Source organism: Epinephelus lanceolatus, chromosome 17 (assembly GCF_041903045.1).
Source record: "Epinephelus lanceolatus isolate andai-2023 chromosome 17, ASM4190304v1, whole genome shotgun sequence".
Lineage (NCBI taxonomy): Eukaryota > Metazoa > Chordata > Actinopteri > Perciformes > Serranidae > Epinephelus > Epinephelus lanceolatus.
Genome location: NC_135750.1, coordinates 43,097,432 through 43,118,997, shown reverse-complemented (window position 1 = coordinate 43,118,997; position 21,566 = coordinate 43,097,432). Strand labels below are relative to the sequence as shown.

General features: G+C 41.1%; 1 protein-coding gene and 1 long non-coding RNA gene across 2 annotated transcripts in view; both read left to right on the top strand.

Moving 5' to 3' along the window:
• The window catches only part of fbxo28 (F-box protein 28), a 38,938-nt gene extending 20,443 nt beyond the window's left edge, over positions 1 to 18,495 (top strand). Inside the window, exon 5 of the mRNA XM_033613210.2 lies at positions 17,515 to 18,495. Coding sequence (XP_033469101.1) covers positions 17,515 to 18,026 — 512 coding nt within the window. The 3' untranslated portion in view covers positions 18,027 to 18,495. The remainder of the gene's footprint in view (positions 1 to 17,514) is intronic.
• Positions 6 to 7,746, top strand: LOC117248278 (uncharacterized). Its single transcript, XR_004500899.2, has 2 exons — positions 6 to 7,416; positions 7,520 to 7,746. It is a non-coding gene; the product is annotated as an uncharacterized LOC117248278 (long non-coding RNA).
• Positions 18,496 to 21,566: the final 3,071 nt, after the last annotated feature.

The window sequence follows — 21,566 nt, the reverse complement described above, 5'->3', positions numbered from 1 at the left end:
GGACATGTGTCTCTCCTGGCTCATAAAGTTAGAGTTCAAATAAAAAATTCACCAGAGCAGCTCTCATCACTTCTGTTCTCTATGAAACAATCACATTATGTAATAAAAAATGGCAGATATTGTGCTTTGAATCAAGATTTAAATAGGAAAAATGATTGTGGCAGAACGTAGATGAACATGAATGGTCCAAAGCTTGATCGTGAAATCAAGGTTTTGACACTGATGATTGGATATTAAATGCCTATTCAGCACTTGATGCTTATTTATACATTTGACATTGGTTCCAATATAAATAACTAGAGTGGCCTCTTGAAAGCCGGAAATTCGAATTGTCGGTCGGAGACCCCCAAGTCAACTGAGACTGCTTCAAGTTGAGTAGTCTTTCTTATGCCTCCGCACCGGCGATAGCTGAGGCTGAAGGCAGTATGTTTTCAGGTTATCCATCTGTCTCTACATATGTACGTAGCCCATGATATCTGAAGAAAGAAACTTTCCACTGTAGGGCTCTGAGATAACATTATCTTCTTTCTTCTGCTTGAAAGTAAATTTACAGCTCACAGATACTTAATTCCACCCTTCTCTTCCGGCTTTCTTACAGTGCAGACGCTCTGCTGCTTGCGCTCCGCTTTGATACATTCTTTTGTGGATATACTTGTTTTTTCCTGCTAAACGCTACAGAAAGTAGATCCTGGATACTTATAAAGCATTGGTACCTTAATTTGTGAGAGATACAGAGGACTACTGCCATATTTTCACCACTTTCACAACTTTAGTACTGTGTGAGCAGGGCTGAGGCACAGTGCAAGCCTGAGTGGAGCCGACTTGTGAAGCAACCTGTAGCAACTTAGCTTGGTTTGCTAAGCCAATGGCTACATCCAGCCCTCCCGATGAAAACCAGCAACTTGTTAAGAAAGAGAGGATCATTGCCAACCTCAAGGAAGACATCCAAAGGCTGTCAGCGGAACTTAAGTCCCTGGACGTGGCTCACGAGCAGTCTCTACAGATCGCCCCGTTAAAAGCTGCTCTTCAGGACACAGTAGCCTGGGATCCTACCTCCTCTCCTCCGCAGCCCAGCAGTTCAACACCCCGTCCCCGTGTTACGGAGTGAAAAAAGGACCTGGCTCTGCGTCGGTCTCTCATCCCACCTCACCTTTTCCACCAGATTTGAGTCTCTGTCATCGCGGGTCGAAGCGCCAGACTCCGATGAGCTCAAGGATGATGCAGCCCGTCCCACGTCTCCCCAGTCCGGGAGTCATCCTGTGCCAGCAGGTCCCCTCCCGGCAGCTCCCCTCCCGGCTAACAGCTGGCAGCCTCCCCGCGCGGACAGCTCTGTGTCCCCCCTCGCACACACCATGGAAACAGAGCGGCAACAGAGGAAACAGAGTCGCTTAACTCATAAAGGTGAGACTATGAAACTGAGCAATAACAAAGTTAACGGGTCACAAGCCAATGCCAGGCCAAGAGCCAGAGAGCATTCTGCCAGCAACAAAGCTAAGAGGATAGACACTATTCTGATTAGGGATTTTATAACGAGGCAGGTGGAAATGGCCAGGACTGAAAATCTAACTGTGAATAACACATCAGTCAGAGAGGTGGCAGCTATGCTACCAGACATTATGTCTACACGGCCACATATTAAGAAGATTGTTATTCATGCTGGCTCATTTGACATCCTCACGAATAAATCTGGGTCTGAGACCCTAAAGAAAGACTTTTTGTTTTTATTGGAAACACTTAAAAAACTTCACTCAGGAGTGTCTTTCATCTCTGGACCTATCCCAACACTCGGCAGAGGTTGTGAGTCCTTCAGCAGACTCCTTGGCTTAAGCACCTGGCTGTCATCAGCCTGCCTCGAGCAACAGGTTGGATTTATTGACAATTTTAATATTTTTTGGAACATAAAAAGCCGCTTCATGTCAGACGGAATTCACCCAAACAACCTTGGCTCCAGATATCTTGGCTGCAACATACATCATACCATCAAGTCATCTTATCAGAACATATTTGCACTGATAAGCAGGAAGGTCAGCACACAGGGAGCAGACAGACAGACAGTTACTGCTCCAAAAACAACAACCGCTTCCCATGATGATGACGTCATGGTCTGTGACTCTGTCCTCCACATTACAAGAAACCTGCAGAGATTGTCTCTGTCCCAGCAAGAATGTCAAGAAAAGAAGAGATGGGACAGTCCCCATGCCGCTTTCCCTCTTATGCCGGCAATTTCACTCAGCCGGCGGCATGGCGAAAATAAAAACAACTGCAGAAAATCAAGGACAGTCAAGCCATCAAATCTGATATGTATCTCATGTCAAACACAGTCTGTCTCTAAACTTATGCCAGATAACGTTTCACAACTAGCACTTCTAAATATCAGGTCTCTGGCTGGCAAATCCTTCTTAATCAATGATTTTATTAACAAGCACAAACGTGATTTTATGTTTTTAACTGAAACTTGGCTAGGTCAGGAAAATAGTGCAGCAGTTTTAATTGAGACAGCCCCTCCAAATTTTATTTTCTTTAGTGAAGCAAGAATACATAAGAGAGGAGGCGGAGTTGCCACTCTGTTCAAGGACAGCTTCCAGTGTAAGCAAATGTTTTATGGTCAGTTTGACTCCTTTAAATATGTTGCCACTCAGTTAAAATCCCCCTGTCGAGCAATTTTAGTGACCATCTACAGACCCCTCAAATATGATGCAAGGTTTTTTGATGAGTTTGCCAAATTGCTGTCTATTGTGTGCAAGGATTTTGACTGTGTTGTTTTAGTGGGAGATTTTAACATTCATGTTGATAATCTTACAGATGGGTGTGCTAAGGAACTGTTAAATATTCTGGATAACTTTGGGTTTTCTCAGCATGTCACAGAACCAACACATAACAGAGGACACATATTAGATCTAATTATTTCCAAAGGTCTTAATATCTCTGAGGTTGTGGTGAACGATGTCGCTTTATCTGACCATTACTGTGTTTCATTCAAAATGACCACCCTTGCTAATCCTATGAAAAGTGAAGCAGAGGTGATCAGAAAGCGTTATATAAATGATAACACCTGTGCATTATTCACCCAGGGTTTTACACCATCACAAACCCTGCCCTCAGCTCTAGTTGATGACCTTGTAAGCAGTTTTAGTTCCAATGTTATGACTGTTATTGATTCTATCTCCCCAATTAAGACCAAAGTTATGTCAGGTAGGAAAAAGGCACCCTTTGAGAAACGCCACACTGGTTAAAGAATACAAAAGAGTATGTAGACAAGCTGAACGCAGGTGGCGAAAAAACAAACTCCAGGTATATTACGACATTTATAAAGAGAGTCTTCACAACTATAACCAGGGACTGAAGAATGCAAGGCAATCATATTTTTCAGAGATTATCAATAGAAACAGTAATAATGCCCGCACACTTTTTTCTGTAGTGGACAGACTGACCAACCCCACAGCATCACTCCCTCCTGAACTACTGTCTAACAAGTCATGTAATGACTTTGCAGCCTTCTTCACAAACAAAATATTACAGATAAGACAGGCAGTGTGCAGCTCCAGCCAGTGTCAGAAATTAGCAAGGGCCACAGGCCATTTGGCCCGCAATTTATCCAAGAATGCCCCTAAAAGCCATGTTCCAGGGGCCAAAATTGCCCCCAAGTTTTCGAAACAACTATATGTATTTATATTTTTAACGGTATTACAATCTGACATTAAAGTATAATTTTATTTTCATTAAATTAATTTACCGTCATATCTACAACTCATTTTCCAGACATAATCAACGAGATTGCACTGATTACGTGAGAGTAATCTGACAGAGAAGGGGAGGGGGCTTTGCTGTACCATAAGTATAAATTAACCATTTCTTGGGTGATCTGTGTCTACACAATGACAAATTAATGAAAAATTAAGGTAGAATGAATGTTAAATTTTAAATTAACCTTCTTCCAGGATTGCATCTAATAAATTGATTGTAATTTGGCCTTTTTATCAATAAAAGTAACTGTAATGTGGTGAAACATTAGTACTGCTATCAGTATAATTAATGGTTAAATCATCACATTTAAACTGGTTGAATTATAGGAAATCTGAGTGATATTTTGCAACCATAACTTTATGTAACCCATTATTTGTTTCATTTATAGTGGTTTCTACTGAAGAGTGAAGACACTATCTTAGTTGATTTTGCTTTTCATGTGCTTATTGTTAGAACATAATTACAATTTTTTGATGGCCCCCCCCCCATTTTTTAGACCGCGGGGGGCCAAAATTGCCCCCAAAATATTTTGTTAATTTCATACCCTGGCTCCAGCTCGGGAATGATAACACTTGTGCCTTCCTGTCCTCCGGTTAATCTAGGACATTTTAGCCTCCTAGATTACACAACTCTAACAGAAACGGTTTCAAAATTAAAGCCCACAACATGCTGCCGTGATATTCTGCCTTCAAACTTTTTTAAACCATTTTTAACTTCATAGCTCCAGATGTACTGCAGATAATAAATACTTCTCTTAAAGCAGGCCAGTTTCCCCAGGCCTTGAAAACTGCAGTAATAAAACCTCTCCTAAAAAAATCAAATCTGGACGCCACAACAATTAGTAACAATAGGCCAATATCAAATCTGCCATTTTTAGGGAAAATCATTGAAAGGGTTGTCTTTCAGCAAATCCATACTTTTATGATGCACAACAATCTTTTTAACACATTTCAGTCTGGATTTTGGCGACATCACAGCACTGAGACTGTACTTATCAAAGTCTTAAATGATATTCATCAGAATAATGATGCATGCAAATCCTCTGTCCTGGTATTACTAGATCTCAGTGCTGCATTTGATACAGTTGATCATAATATACTACTTAGCAGATTGGAAAAATGGGTGGGACTCACCGGCACTGTGCTACAATGGTTCAAATCTTACTTACAAGATAGGGAATTTTTTGTGTCAATTGGTAACCATGAAGCTGAGCGAACTACGATCACATGTGGGGTTCCTCAAGGGTCCATTCTCGGACCACTTCTATTCAACATCTATATGCTACCCCTAGCCCAGATTATGGACATTTGAACATTATTATGAACATCACAACATCTCCTATCATACGTATGCCGACGACACACAACTCTATATCTCAGTGTCATCATACGACTACAGTCCCTTACTTTCATTGAGTACCTGTATTCATCAAATCAATGACTGGATGTGCCAGAATTTTCTCCAGGTAAATCCAGAAAAGACAGAGGTATTAATTTTTGGCCCTAGAAATGAAAGGGCAAAGATCAGCGCCCACCTTGGCTCTATGTCATTGACAGCTACAAATCAAGCCAGAAATCTTGGTGTTATTATTGACTCAGACCTGAACTTCAACAGCCATTTAAAGTTTATTACTAAATCTGCCTATTACCACCTGAAAAATATAGCTAGAATTAAGGGGTTTCTGTCTAAACAAGACATGGAAAAACTTATTCATGCATTCATTTTTAGTAGGTTGGATTATTGCAATGGCTTATTTACAGACCTTAACAAAAAATCAATCAGACAGCTGCAGCTGATTCAGAACGCTGCCGCCAGAGCCCTTACAAGCACCAGCAAACTAGACCATATTACACCGGTCATTAAATCACTACACTGGCTTCCTGTGAGTCAAAGAATAGATTCTAAAATCTTACTGCTGGTCTACAAAGCCCTAAATAGTCTCGGACCAAAATACATGCATCTACTGGTTCCCTACGAAGCATCCAGACCCCTTAGGTCATCTGGAACAGGTTTGTTGTGTGTTACAAGAACAAGAACCAAGCAAGGTGAGGCAGCATTCAGTTATTATACTCCTCACCTGTGGAACAAACTTCCTGTAGATCTGAGGTCTGCTCAAACTGTCAGCTCCTTTAAATCAGGACTAAAAACACCATTGTTTACTGAAGCGCACTCTTAGATTAAATACTTATCTGCTGTATTCTACTGCCCGTACTTTTTAACTACACACTGCTGATTTATGCCTTTTATTATTCTACTTCTTTTCTTATCCTGACTGTTCAATGTATTGAGCCTGTTTTTATTTTATATTACTGTATTTTATTATTATCACTATCATTCTCAATTTCTATTTCCTTTTTTAATCGACTGTTTTTATTGTTTTAAATTGTGTCTTGTTGCTTTTAATGTCTCTGTAAAGCACTTTGAATTACCTTGTGTTGAATTTTGCTATACAAATAAACTTGCCTTGCCTTGCCTTGCCTTGCCTTGCTTTAATACAACACAGACTCTGGCTTTTGTTTGATATCTCGTGTCGGAAAAAAATATTGTTGCACATTTCCGACCTGTTGTTAACATCATTAGCTTGTTTACGATATTACTCAAATGTTGCTGTCACACTGAATTTCCCGCGGAACCCACTCAAACTTTGAAACTTTATATAGTGAAACAAAAGAATTGTTGAATGTCCTAAATTGTATTTAACGGCTTAATCTGAGTTGAGTGACATAATTCGGAGACGGGTACAGCCCTACAAATAACTAAAGTAGGGACAGTAGCTTTAGACAGTTTTCAGATCGCTTCACTTTTTGCACACTTTTGTTGTAGGTTTAATTTCAAATAGATAAAATTGCAGTTTTGCCCACCAATATGCATATATTAAGCCAAAATACAAAAAGTGAAAACATGTTTTTAGAATGTGTTGCAAATGTATTAAAAATTGTATTGAAGAATGGAAATAACTCATTTACAGAAGCCATTACAAAGTCTTTTAAACATTTCCTCAATGTTCCTCAACATAGAAACACAGGAGTCTCATAAATCATTTAACCATACTGCAGGTTTACATTCTGAACTCGTTTGAAGTTTTTTCAACTTTGTTTATGAAAAACCATGTTATTTCTGTTAGTTTGAAATGGCTGGCTCTAAATACTGTAATACCCAGTGACCATATCTATGGTTGCTGTGGTATATGTAATTTTGTCATGTCATGTATATTTAAAGTTGTTGCCTGTCTGTCAGCTCTGCACCATTTATGCTAACTGGTGATATTTGAGTTTATTTGCAAATATCAGCTGTACTTTTTGTGATTAATATCGGATAACAAGACTTCAAGACACTCGTCAGGATAAGAAAATCAACTCACTGCTATGTGAACTCTCCTCCTGCTGACTCTGCTAACTGGCCCATGGAGGTTTTCAAATTTAAACATCAGAGAAAACATCAGGGAAAAAGTGGAAAAGATGAGCTCCAGCTACAATCTCAACTCCATGGACAAGTAAGACCATCTCTGCATCTGTCTCAGAGAAGGCACACAGGCATAGGTGGAGAGATCAAACACCAGCTAAGATTCCAGTCACAAAGATGATCCCTGCCAAGCATCCTGCTAGCCAATGTACAGGCGTTGGATCAGGGGTGTCAAACATACGGCCTGTGGAACAACTGGCCCACCAAAGGGTTGGTATTTCTGACAAACTGTAGCTCACACTGAACATCTACTTTTACGTTCATTGTTTACTGCTAACCTGACATTTAGCTCACCTTCCTGTCCCATGTGCAGACACACTAGCCGTTTCTCAATACACAAGTTCAGCAGTTTGGACTTGTGGACTTGGCAAGTCCGCGCGAGAGTCCGGACTTCCCAAGAACGGGAGAACGGGAGTACGGGAGTACAGTCTTTTCTGCTTTTGGAACAGCAGCGAACTTGATGATGTCACCACCTCCGCTCGCCTTGGCTGTTGTACTGTGTTGTATACATGCATTTAGAATAAAACAATATAAACACAAGCCCAGCCCTGCGTCTTTTCAAAGACATTGTATGAAATTAATGTGTATATGTTTTTAATGTTTCAACATATATAACTGACACATAAAAACATACAAATAGCCAAAATAGTTTCATAAAATGTCTTATAAAACCTTTTCCCCGCAGCTTGATCATATTTAATCTATAGCCTATCCAATTCCCGCACCTGGCCTCCGATAATAATCAAAAGTCAGGTGCGGGGGGAAAGTTTGTGGAGAGTTGTTGGTTATTGTGATCATGAGCACTGGCGAGATGGAAATCAAAAATCAATAACGGACATGGATCGGAGAAGGCGTCTTGGTGCATGTTATTGCAGCAGGATTGCTGTACCTGCAGGCTGAGGAGGAGGCTGCCCAGCTGAGGAGGCAGATCCGAGAAAGACAGCGGAGAATGAGGCGGAGGATGGTGATGAGACAAATGAAATGAATGATAGTGGTGCAGCTTAACTAGACATTCCATAACAATTGTGCATTTTGTGATAAAAGCATCAAATTTGGTACACGTATAGCCAAAGACATATAGAAAAGAATTAGATGTGGAGCCATCATGGATTTTCAATATGGCGGCCAATTTTCAACATGGCCGCCATTGACAACTGTTTTTAGATCAAACTTCATATTAACGATAGATATTATGTGATAGAAGCATCACATGAATTTTCAATATGGTGGCCATTCAAAATGGGATGAGAACCAGCCATGTCCCCCAGCGCTATCTGAAGGGGGAGGCCTTCGCTTCGGAATGAAGAGTGATCTTCTTTCATGCCTGGAAGATGTTCATAGTGCATATTCTGATGGCCCCAAGGTTATCTGCACTATTGTAGATGGGGCAGCCATCATCCAGATGCTCAAACCAACATCTGTAAAGACCTTCGATGAGTACGCCCAAGAGATTTTCATTCCATATCTCAACAGAAAATTTGGACATGTGACCAGGCTTGATCTGGTGTGGGACCGCTACTTGTCTGAGTCCTTGAAAGCTGCCACAAGAGCAAAGCGTGGGGAAGGCGTGCAGAGACGTGTGGTAGGCTCTGCACCCATTCCCAGGGACTGGCAAAGCTTTCTCAGAGTTGACAGCAATAAGACTGAATTGTTCACCTTACTCTCAGATGCTCTGCTTGTGGAGTTTGTGCAGGACAATAAACAGCTTGTTGTCACAAATGGTGTAGAAGTCCTCAGCAAGCCACCACTTCAAGATCTGTCCTCAACTGCTCCATGCAACGGCACCGAAAGCAGGGGGGCCAGGGGGCCATTGGCCCCCCCACTTTTACCCTCCTGCCACATTATTTTTAAGCCGAATCAAAGGTCCCTATATTACATTACTTACAGTAAAAAAGACTTTCACTCTTCACTTCCACTTATACGGTAGGTAAAATACAGAGAGGGGCCATAGACAGAAAGATACAGCCTTCAGCAGGCACTCAATTGTGTGCACCTGTTACTGCCTCACCAGCCCGGTAAAGCCTCGAGCATCCTCGGCAGGCTCCGGGTAGACTCTCAGCCGTCTGGCTCTATCCAACAGCACCTAGCAGTAATCCCCACTAACCCTGGCACCGTATTGTAAGAACTCCCCAGTTATAAAAAATAGAAATAAATCAAAAAGCGAGCCAAATTATAGGCCTATCTGGTTCGCAGTCAAACATTTCTAGCGGTGGTGTGTTTTATTTTTTTCTCAATGGCCCCTCTGCGGCTCCGTAGTACACAAACATAAAAAAATAAAATCTGAATTTAAACTCAATTTGTCTGACTTACATTTATCTCTTTCATATCATGAATGCATAGATCTATGCTTTTGATGTGATATGCAGCCTGCCTGACAACATAGGCTACAGAGGCCCTGGACCTGCTGCGCTCAGAGGTGGAGCGGCGTTTTGATCAGGAGGGACTCCGTGTGGCTGCAGGGTGAGAGCAGGCACTTCTTGAGGCGGCTCAGGGGGAACGAGAGCGGCTAATAGAGCTTAGATCGGGCCCAAAAAATCCAGCCCGACCCGGCCCGAACCCATGCATGTTATGTCCGGGACGGGATTTAAATTATGACGGGATTTTAATTATGATTTAAACCCATCATTTTTCAGTAAGTTGGCTGTTATAATTAAGAGTATTAAACCACAATTCTTGTTATTTGAATGACAGAGATATAGGATCTTAATGAATGGCGCAACACGAAAGCATGATTATGTAATAAAACAGGTGTTTATTTTAGGATCGAGGTGGTGAAGGGCTGTGCGCACACAATGTTCCAACAGGGGACAGCCCTCCATTCCGAAACACCACCGTTCCGAACCAGCCCCACTCCGAAATTGATTTTCAATCAAGTTTGAGAATTGTATTGCGGAGTTCTGCACAGGAGTGGCCGGATCTTTGCTCTCAAACCACAAAAAAATGTGATGGCACAACAGTCTCCTTCAGTACATAATTCTGTGCTTTCTTTTGATTTTCACATTGGCTAGTCATCCTGTTTAATTTGTCTTCTGATTAAATCAGAAACTTTAAACAGTAATTAATTGTACAAAACAGGGGAAACAAACGTTGACAAAAACGGTTCCATAATTCATGTTAAATTCAAAAGATAATGAAAAAACAGCTAGGCCTGTATAAAAATATGTAAAAAAAAAAAAAAAAAAAAAAAAGAATATCGAATACCAAACTTTCATAATGAATACCTTTCCATAGAAACGAATATTCAAATATCCAAATATTTGGGTAGGCTACAGCTCTATCCACAAAGGGTTCAAAGTGTTCAGGTTTCATGCAAACATTCTTCACCATCTTTTTAATGAGAGAGGACGAGCGTGTAACTTGCTGCAAGATACTGCTGCTTTCACTAAAACACACTGTTGCCGCTGTTGCGCAAGCTCACACTCAACTCAGGCTGTACTTCAATCCCTGATCACTACGCACCTGTAACTAGTCCCTATTATTAACTGGACATTACACAGGTAGCCACGCCCACACAGTGACAAGCCCCAGATGCACAGCACTTTTTGGCCCCCCCACTTCTGAAATGAATCCGGCGCACCTGGCTCCATGTACACACGAGGAAGCTGATAGTCGCATGTTATTACATGTGGCCCATGCAGCAAGAAATGACCATCAGAAAATAATAACAAATAACAAACTGTTGATACTGATGTTGTGGTGCTGGCTGTGGCAGTTGCTCAGGGTCTCCAGCCAGAAGACGAGCTTTGGTTGGCATTTGGAACTGGAAAGGGTTTTCGATACCTTGCAGCCCATGAAATTGCAGCAGGGCTGGGGCCTGAGAAGGCACGTGCACTTTCAGTGTTCCATGCATTGACGGGCTGTGACACTGTATCAAGCTTGGCTGGCCATGGGAAGAAGACTGCCTGGGCTGTATGGACTGTCTTTCCAGAGCTTACACATGCCCTGTTAAAACTATCCTCTGCCCCAGATGACATACCACAGGAGGTAATGGCTACGATCAAGAGGTTTGTTATACTGCTCTATGACTGAACCAGCCCATGCACAGAAATAGACACTGCAAGGAGGAAGTTATTTGTGAAGAGGCACAATGTGCTGTCAATCCCTCCGACAAAGGCTGCCCTAGAGGAGCATGTGAAGAGAACAGTTTACCAAGGAGGGCATGTGTGGGGCCAGATGCTGGTGTCCACACCAGAACTACCTTCACCATATAGATGGGGCTGGTCTAAGACATCTGAGGGCTACTATGCACCCTTCTGGACATGCCTACCAGATGCAGGCCAGGCCAGCTATGAACTTGTCTCCTGCCAATGTAAGAAGGGTTGTGTTAGGAAGTGCAAGTGCAAAAAAGCTGCCTTAGAGTGCACAGCTCTCTGTTACTGTGAAGGGGAGTGCTGAATAGACTTTCCCGCACTGGGCCTACTTAAACAGTTATTGTTATCACATACTTTGAGTCTTGAATTGCTTCTGAACAATTCTGAAGTTCATAATTTGAATTCAGATTCATAAAAAATATATGAATTGACACAAAGATCATCCAAATCAGACGAGTCTATGCAGCTGTATTGCAACTACCATTTTGTGGGAGTTTGCTGCCATCTTGAAAAATGTCTTATCCAAATGATAGTTCCCAAGTGCTATGTACGGTAGATAAATTCAACTTATATCCTCAATATCACATAATAGCCATCGTTATAATAATATGAAAATTGATCTTAAAACAGTTGTCAATGGCAGCCATCTTGAAAAATGGCCGCCGTATTAAAAATCCATGATGACTCCATATCTAATTTTTTTCTACATGTCTTTGGCTATAACCGTACCAAATGTGATGCTTCTATCACATAATATCTATCGTCAATATGAAGTTTGATCTAAAAACAGTTGTCAGTGGTGGCCATGTTGAAAATTGGCCGCCATATTGAAAATTCAGGGTGGCTCCACATCTATTTTTTTTCTCCATGTCTTCGGCTATAAGTGTACCAAATTTGACACTTCATCACAAAATGCACAATTGTTATGGTAATCTGCACCACTGTCAATGAAAAGTTTAAAGTACTCATTATGGAGAGTGACCCAATTTCAAGTGTTGTTATCATCATATACATTCTTAGTTACTGTCTATGCTTTCTATCTACATTTTTATGGAGACTTGACAGTTTACTTGGTACACCTAGAAAAAACAAAAGCAGTTTAATATTGTATTAAGTCTAACATTTTATTAAAGTGTTGAGTTGTAGATTGTGGTGCTGTTGAACTGTACTGGATTATACTGACAGCAGTTTCTCATTTAGTCTATCCTCACCAATATAAATGGGATTAAACAGGTCAGATGTTAAGAGGAAAATTTTATTCAGCCACACTTCAGACATCAGGTATACAATTCATATTAGATAATCAATATTTAAAATACTGTTGAATAAATACTACAATACAATTAATCTTTAAATACAATAAATTAATTACAATAAATTCTTAAATTAAAATCATTATTGAATGGTAAAAACACATAAATAAGCAAAAGAATACATACAAAGAACAATTACATTAACAATGTTACAACATCTAATAATATAATAATATATCTTATATACTGAGACTGAATATTGCCCATTAGACATTCCCCAAACGAACTACATTTCATATTTAACCACTACAGAGATATCAGTGACGAATTTAAAAGGACTACCCGAGAGAGGCTGCTCTCGGTGGGGCAGCCTGAGCGCTCATACACATATGTTTATTATCTATGAGCGCTGACACCGCTGTCATCTAGCGGACCTCACATTCAAGTGGGCTCTGTATTAATACATCAACCACGGGTTTGAAGTTTAAACTACGCATGAAAACACTACGTTCCATGACAACACAACAGTAACATATCGGTAATTATGGCTTACAATTGTGCGCCTTTCCCTCACTTGCCATTTCTGAAGATTGTTGCGAAATGCATGCTGGGATACCTGGCTGTCTGAAGTCCACACAAGTCTGCTCCGATGCATCCGCGGTAAAAGGGGTGTGGCAAGAACACATCCGGGCATTTGTACTGAACTTGGCTAGATGTGAACTTTGAATTGGAACAGTACTTGGGCTGTGACTGATGACATGTCACAAGTCCACAAGAACACAAGTCCGCACAAGAACGCATATTGAGAAACAGCTGCTGTCTCTCCAGAGTCCGAAATGAACTTTTTGACTTACCGGCCAAGTTGACTGGTGGATGAAAAAACCACCAGCCAAGCATGTTTTTTTACCAGCCAAAATAATAAGTTGCCTTTTTATGTCACATATACAATAGTTTCGGTCCATTTCATTGAAATAATATTGTATTATGTTTACTACAAACCTTAAGAATAAGTCAGAGCAAAATCTGAAGTAAAATGATTATAATATATTGAGCAACACCACAGCCTCAGTATGTGAATAAGTTCCATCTGGTAAGCAGTGATGCAGTGTATATGTCTAGGGCTTTTATCGTGAAAGGGAAGAACAGAAAAAGTGAAGCTAATGCGCTGCAATTGACAGTTTGGGAGGCAAGAAAGAGTTTACCGTCTTGGTTAAACTGTGGGGCCTCCATGTTATTTTATTACAGGCATAAGTATGGGCACAATGCTAGCAAACTGGCGGCAAGTATTATTTTATTGGATCAGTCAATGTCCCATACAGTGCTGCAAACTCGTAGTGCTCGAGACAGTGAGTTACGCGGCACCATTTCGATGCACGCACTTGTGTGTGTCTGTGACAGACAGGGACAGCACAGGAGCAGGTTATAGGTTATTGTGCATGATGTTACTAGTCTGGCCCCCTTGAGATTAAATTTGCTCTGATTGTGACCCATTAACTAAAATGAGTTTGACAGCCCTGTGTTGGATAATAGACTGGACGATCCTGGCGCCTATCTAAGTTTTCAGCAGGATATCAACAACTTCAGTGTGCTTTGTTTCACTGAAAGTTGGCTAAATCCTGAAATACTTAAAAGCACCATTCATACAGGTGACTCTTTTTCCATATACCAATGAGACAGAACAGAAACGGGGGGGAGCCTTGGGCTTTATAGTGAATAAGAACTGATGTGACAGTCAGAATATTAAAATGCTATCCTGTTCCCGCACACCTGAAGTTATTCAGTTAAATGCAGACCTCACTTTTACCAAGAGAATTCACATCGGTCATTAACACATGTTCACTCCAAGTGAATATTGAGGCTTCCCTGTCAGATTTCTGAACCTGAACTGATCACAGACTGATAATCCTGATGCTGTGCTCATTGTTGCCAGAGACTCTAACCAGGCATAACCTTAAGAAAGTTATGCCTGACCTCCATCAACATATTGACTGTGGCACAAGGGGAATAAGGACTCTGGATCACTGCTGTATGCCGTTAAGAGGCAGCTACAGAGCAGAATTGCTACCTCCATTTGGTATGAGTGACTATGTGGCCATCCTGTTGAGATCAAAGTATGTAAACAAAATACGGTACATCCCCCCCAGTGAAGTAAGAGGTCAGGAAACGGTCAGGCCAGTCAGAGGTTGCCCTCCCGTCCGCACTACATGATGCAGTCTGGAGCAAGTTCTAGGACACCACTGCCAACATCACTGGTAACAACAATGAACTCACTGAGTCTGTGGTGGATTTAATCTGTAAAACTACAAAAGCAGCCTGTACCAAAAACCACAATTAAGTCATTCCACAATCAGAAACCATGGATTAGTAGAACCATCCAGGATGCCATAAACAAACACACTGCAGTTTACAAATTAGGACTACAGTCTGGAGACATAGACAATTCTAAAGCAACAGCCTGCAATGTGCATCACTGACACCTGTCTCCCTTTCTGAGCATGATGTCAGAAGGGCTTTCAAATGTGTGAACACCAAGAGAGCAGCAGGACCAGACAACAATTAGACTAACACACCCAGATAATGTGATTGGGAGTCGAATTACTCCTGGACCCAGACTGGCCCGAGGTGCTCTGCGCATGCTCCACAGTTTCTGCCCTGGGCTTTGACCCGGTAGTCGAATAGCATTAGTTGCATAACAGAAGAAGAGAAGATAAAGAAAAAGTAAAGCATTAGGGTATCGGCGCCGATCACGTTATTTTTACAAAATCGGTATCGGTAATAAAAGATCGGAGGAATCAAAACAACAATGGCCAGGTTTTGTAATCTATGTTCACTGTTGCCTCTGCTTTCGAATATATAAAGTGTGGCGATCCTGTATATTTTATAAATATATTTTTTTTTATAAGACAGTCAGCTGATGGCTTGCTCACCTCCAGACACTGAGGTACCTCCAGACACACCCACCGGTGCTATCGGCAAGTGGGATGGCTTGATCAGCTGAGCCCAGGTAGGCCGACCCCTACATTATGCCACTCCTGGCAGTATGGTGAGAGTCGCTGGCGAGTGAGAAATGAGCCAGAAGTCCTCTGCGTATTGGGCCTACCACGGCATTTTATACCACTCAAAGTCCGCGAAATAGCTGCGCTTCCCTGTGGAATATCATCCATCCGGCCACTGGCCTCACCTCAGAGATTACGCCACGGATATCAAGGGATCCTACGGAGCCTCCATGCCCGAAACAACACCGGAGTGTTACGGCATTCACACACGATCCCGTGAGTTGGCAAAAGCCGGGGGTTACTTTCTGTTTCATTATTCTTAATTTGGAACCTTCATGCCGGGTTGATTTATTGTTTTGAAACTGAAATGAGTCAGAGCAAACAGTGGATTTTCTTTACCTCCTTGTTTATGGGAAAACCTGGGGTGGAGTTTTCTTTTGTTTAGCGAACTGTGTGGATTGAACTGAATTGAACTGTGATATGTTATTTGGAAATCCCGGAGTGGAGTTTTTGGTTTGAACTGGATTGAACTGACTGAACAGAATGGAGCATTTCTTTTCTTTGGTGGAAAGAATATATACTTTCTTGAAACTGATTACAGTTGTATTTGTATTTTTGTATAGTATAGTATAACTCTTTTGTTCTACAGAAACCAGGTAAAAACAATTTAATTTTGATGTTCAGGGACCTGTTTTATGGGTTTTATGGATTCTTTGTGGGGTTTGACTGAGTAAAAGAAAAATATTTGTTTCATGTGTCAAACCGCTACAAAAGATATAGACCTATTTTGTTTGTTGAAGACAAGAAGATATTGAATTTGTTTACATTTTGTGCTGCTGAACCACCGATAAGCTTTTTGGATACTATTTAATTAAAAACAAACCTTATGGGACAACTTGGATGCATTCCTTTTTTTTGTCTTTCTTAATGCTTTGCAAAGTATCGGATCGGATTCGGTATCGGACTCTGTTTCAAAAATAAAGGACTCGTATCGGATCGGATGCAAAAAAATGTGATCGGGACATCCCTATAAAACATACAGCATGTATGAAATGTACAGAGCTTTAAAGTTGTCCACCATGGTACCAATTAAGGTAAATAGGTAAATGTAACTAACTTGTGTGTCATTTGTTTGGTCTGTGATGTAATATCAACTGGAAGAAGATCCAATACTAACAAGCTAAAAGCGGGCATATCACCACCTAATGTAGCAGAGTCAGACATACTTAGGTCAATAAATGGATTCCCCTCCCGTGCTTGTTACAAATTCAGCTTTGGTAGAATACTAGAATAATAAAATCAGTTGCTTTTTCAGTCCACTTGATACATGTTACTGCAATGAAAATGAAAATGAAATGACAAAACAAGACATTTATTATGGAATTCATTAATTGGAAACAAATATGTAATATATTTCTCACAAATCATTGTCAACATAATGTACCAATACCAATGTTTAATGTTAAATTTAACGTGTGTTTTAATCTGTAATTTACAACTGCAACTGTGTTTATTTATTCATTGTATTCATTTTATTATTCACTGTATTTGTATCATTGCATTTTTTATTGTATTCAGTATATTTTATTGTATTCTAAAGCCTGACCAGGGACAAAGACTGCAAATTAGCTGAAGCTAGAGGTCTTATATGCATCACATTTTCCCATTTTTTGTGGCAATATTGTATGTATCATCCCTGTTAAATAAACATTAAAATAAATAAATAAAATAATTGACAGACTAATCAGTAATACAATAATTTGTTTAAAGTTGTAGGCATGTTCTTGGTATGGTTTGGGTTCCCATAAAGCTGTGGTCACCACCCCTTACAAACAAAGATTCTCACGTTCAGTTTAAGCCAAAATAAAAGGTCTTGTCCTGCTGCATTTTTACTTGGCCCTGCAGAATCTCTTCTTATTTGTGTAGGAGTAAGTCCCTGACCTCTGAATCTCTGTCCTGTTTCCTCAGTGGCAGGTCCATCTACCTCCCTGACCACCATGTCCCTCCTGGCCAAGAACACACCATCCCGCTCTGAGATGACCAAGGTGCAGCAGCAGGTGAAGGTGAACGGGGCGTCAATGACAGTACTGCGAAGGGAGATGCAGGAAATTCGTGTCAAGCAGTTGGAGCAGCAGAAGCAGCTGCAGGATCAGGAACAGAAGCTGCTGGAACAGACCCAAGTGATCGGTGAGCAGAATGCCCGCCTTGCTGAGCTTGAACACAAGCTCCGCGAACTAATGGACAGTAGTGCTGCTGCCATGGGAGGACCCAGGCCCGGCACAGCTGTCCCCTCTACATCTAGCAGCGCTGCTGTGTCTTCCACTGTAGCTAGCACGTCTGGTACTGTGTTGGCAAGTGGCAGCTTGGCCGCAGCCTCTCTTACCAGAGAGCCAGAGGGTGAGGGAGGGTCATCACTCAAACGCACCAAAAAGAGCTCAGACCTTCCACGACAGTCCAAACGGCTCCGCAGCAAGAAATAAGAGAGACTGTGTGTCATGTAGTTGAAGTTTTGTTTTTGGTTTCGAGGTCTGACTGATCACACCTTCTCCCCAATGCCCCGCAGCACCACCCACCCCACCAAGACTCCTCATCTTTACCCCACCCATCCCCCCCATCTTAACATAGCCAGCTGCTCAGACCATTTCTTGAAGGTTACATTAAAATGACTGCATATCTTTTTAATGTAGATACTTTTCTAAGAGGCCTAAATGTTTCGGAAAAAATTGGTATGGCAAAACAGAAATTCAGATGGTCGGAAAATTTGGTCAACAAAAGTCATGGTTCATGTTATTAATGTAGTTCATGTTTCTGAAATCAAATTTACCAAGAGATTTTATTTTGGAAATGTACAGAATTAAAAGGGATATCACAGTGAAAATTCAGTCAGGACAGTCCTTTAATCATCAGTTAAAGTAATCCTAACCTATACAATAAACCTAACTGAAATGACATGTTAAGAGTAATCAATGACCTCATTTCCCTTCATTTCAATCACAGTTGCTTCTTCTTACTTTGGCTAAGTGCATTAAAAAAAAAAGAATCTAAAAAGTAAGAAGTAATTCATATTCCTTGTCAGTATCTTGGTTGGTCCAAAATGAACCTTCAGATCAGCTCAGTTTGATCTGACCAGTTTTTGAATCAACAGAAAGGGTAAGGATGGGGTCTTAAAGGGAAATTTCGGTTTATTTCAACCTGTCTCCTATCGTCCTAAATTTGTTTCAAGTGACTAGTGACATAAAAATAATAGTTAGCATGTTAGCCGTTAGCCTAGATACAGCCGGGGTACATAGTAGCGTCAGACCTGTTAAAATGTAAGTAAACGGGCAACCTTCAAGTGCAAAGTTAGTCCACTAAACAAGCTTTTTTCCCACAAAGACCGCCTCATATCGTTAGGATAAATGTCAGAGAACATATAGAAAACGACATGTAAACGTGTTGTCTTACCTTACTGGTGTGGTGCCATGTTTTTTTACCATTTAGCTCTGCTTTCCAAAGCGCGGCCGAAATATTGCGAGAACAAGCAGCGATCTCATACCGTGCCTGAAATCTCGCGAGAACAAGTAGCAACAGCTGGAAGGCAGAACCAGACAGTAGCCTGAAAAGTTCATTCATTTATTTTATGAAAGATTTATAGAATAATAGCTGACTTTTTGCCAGACTTCGACTTTGTGGAGGAGGAATTTGATTTTGCAGAGTTTGATGGCCGCCCTTATTTATTTGAGCCAGAATACACTGACGAAGAGCTTTGTGAAATTGAAGAACGGAGGAGGAGGGAGAGAGAGGCGCAACAGGTAGAGGACGAGAGAGGAGGAATGGCTGCTGCAAGGCTGCGTAGCTCTGGAGATTGGTGGTGTACCTGTGAATGCTGTGCCCCAGTGCCCACAGAAGAGGAATGCCTCTGTTGCAAGGAATGGGACTGGTTGCAGCCTTATTTTCAAGGTCTGGATGTGACCGAGGACGAGACACCTCCACCTGGAATAGTATCCAGCTGGGCTTGCGAGATATATTTCGGCCGCGCTTTGGAAAGCAGAGCTAAATGGTAAACAAACATGGCACCACACCAGTAAGGTAAGACAACACGTTTACATGTCATTTTCTATATGTTCTCTGACATTTATCCTAACGATATGAGGCGGTCTTTGTGGAAAAAAAGCTTGTTTAGTGGACTAACTTTGCACTTGAAGGTTGCCCGTTCACTTACGTTTTAACAGGTCTGACGCTACTATGCACTCCGGCTGTATCTAGGCTAACGGCTAACATGCTAACTATTATTTTTATGTCACTAGTCACTTGAAACAAATTTAGGACGATAGGAGACAGGTTAAAATAAACCGAAATTTCCCGAAGAAGGATAAAGGCAGTGTTCCGGTTGCACCTGCTGACTCTGTGAAGCTTTCCAACAGTAAAACAGTGATTTACATCTGTCATATGGTCATAGCAGTGTTTTTACATATTTCAGCCTATTTAATACAAATAAGCTCAGTACAGCTTAACACTTAAAGCAGCTGTGCGGAACTTTCTGTTTTTGTTGATTATAGCGCCCCTTTTGGTCGAAGCGGTATGACACCCATAGCCTGGTGCCTTCAGCTTCATTCGTAAAATCTCGACTGCAACCGGCAATTACCGCATGCATTTGTTTTGGAGAGCGAGAGGAAAATCATAAATGTTCTGGTGTAGCTCTGAATTTCTTATAAACTGAGGACAACTGCCTGCTGTATATTGTGTTCATGGTCACAGTCACAGATAATTTTGTGGCGTTTGTTGTAACGTTACTAGACAAAAGTGGTTCACATCAGCTAACGTTACATTTAGCTTGCTTATAACTTCCATGTCGTTATATGTTGAAGTGAAACAACGTGTATATTCTCTAAATAAAAACAAAAATTACATACCTATCGATTAGGAAAAGGGCCAACTGGGGATCAGTTTTAAAACCTTTCAAATCTCTCAGCTCTCTCCACTTGGTGAATGCCCGACTGAGGTTTACATGCGTTTGGGCTCGAGTGCTATCACTGTCCCGTTTAGCCTTCTTCTGTTCTTCTGTTCTTTTTCTTTTAGATGGTGCTCCTTCTTTATCCGCCATGACAACGAAAGTACAACCAAGTCCTTATAGATACATCTGGTAAAACTGTTGTGTTCAGCAATGCCCGTTGCGTACCGCATACTTGAAGAACACTCTCTGTAAACACGGCTCTTCTTCTTCTCTCAATTTATTGGCGGATTGCAAACAACTTCCAGGTGCATACCACCACCTACTGTACAAGAGTGTGCAATGTGTCCGAAATCATTCACTACTCCCTACTACATGTCATTTAGCCTGTTTCTTAAATCCTACTGGTAAACACGGCTCCTTCTTCTATGGTTTAATGGCTGCAGGCCGCTGCGGGCGTGCAGACTTACTTCCGCCTCCGGGTGCCGTATTCTGGTTTGCTGACGTCCGCTGTGTCCGACCCGACCGAGGCTACGCTAAATAGCCATATAGAGAAAGGCTTTTTAGTCGCTGTTGGGTTCAAATAAATATGCAGATCTTCAAGGGGGGGGTGATACAAACTAGGGATAGTTTTATAAATGGTAAAAAGTTCAGCACAGCTGCTTTAACAAAGTACACTGAGTGTTACAGTATTTTAAATGTGTTGTTTCTACTTCCTGAACAGACATTTATTATTGCCTTTCATTTGCCTTTAATTCACTGCTGAACTTGCATGTCATGACTTTCTTTGATTTTCAAACTATGAAAAGACATGGCAGCTGTTCCTGGAAACATGTATGAAATTCTCCTCCTCTCTCTGCCTAAAGCAGTTTTATCAAAATCAGAGAAATAGACCATGCAGCTGCACAATCATGCTTCTTTTTATAATTACAATTCCTATTTGAAATCCTTGTTCTTAAGTCTGACAAATAACCTAAACACAGTTACCTGCTAGCTTTCCAAAACTTTCAGTCACATCCCACAGTCTTCATAAGCATTATGACATGACAACTGAGCAACCTCATCTGCTAATGAGGATCTTGTGATTGTT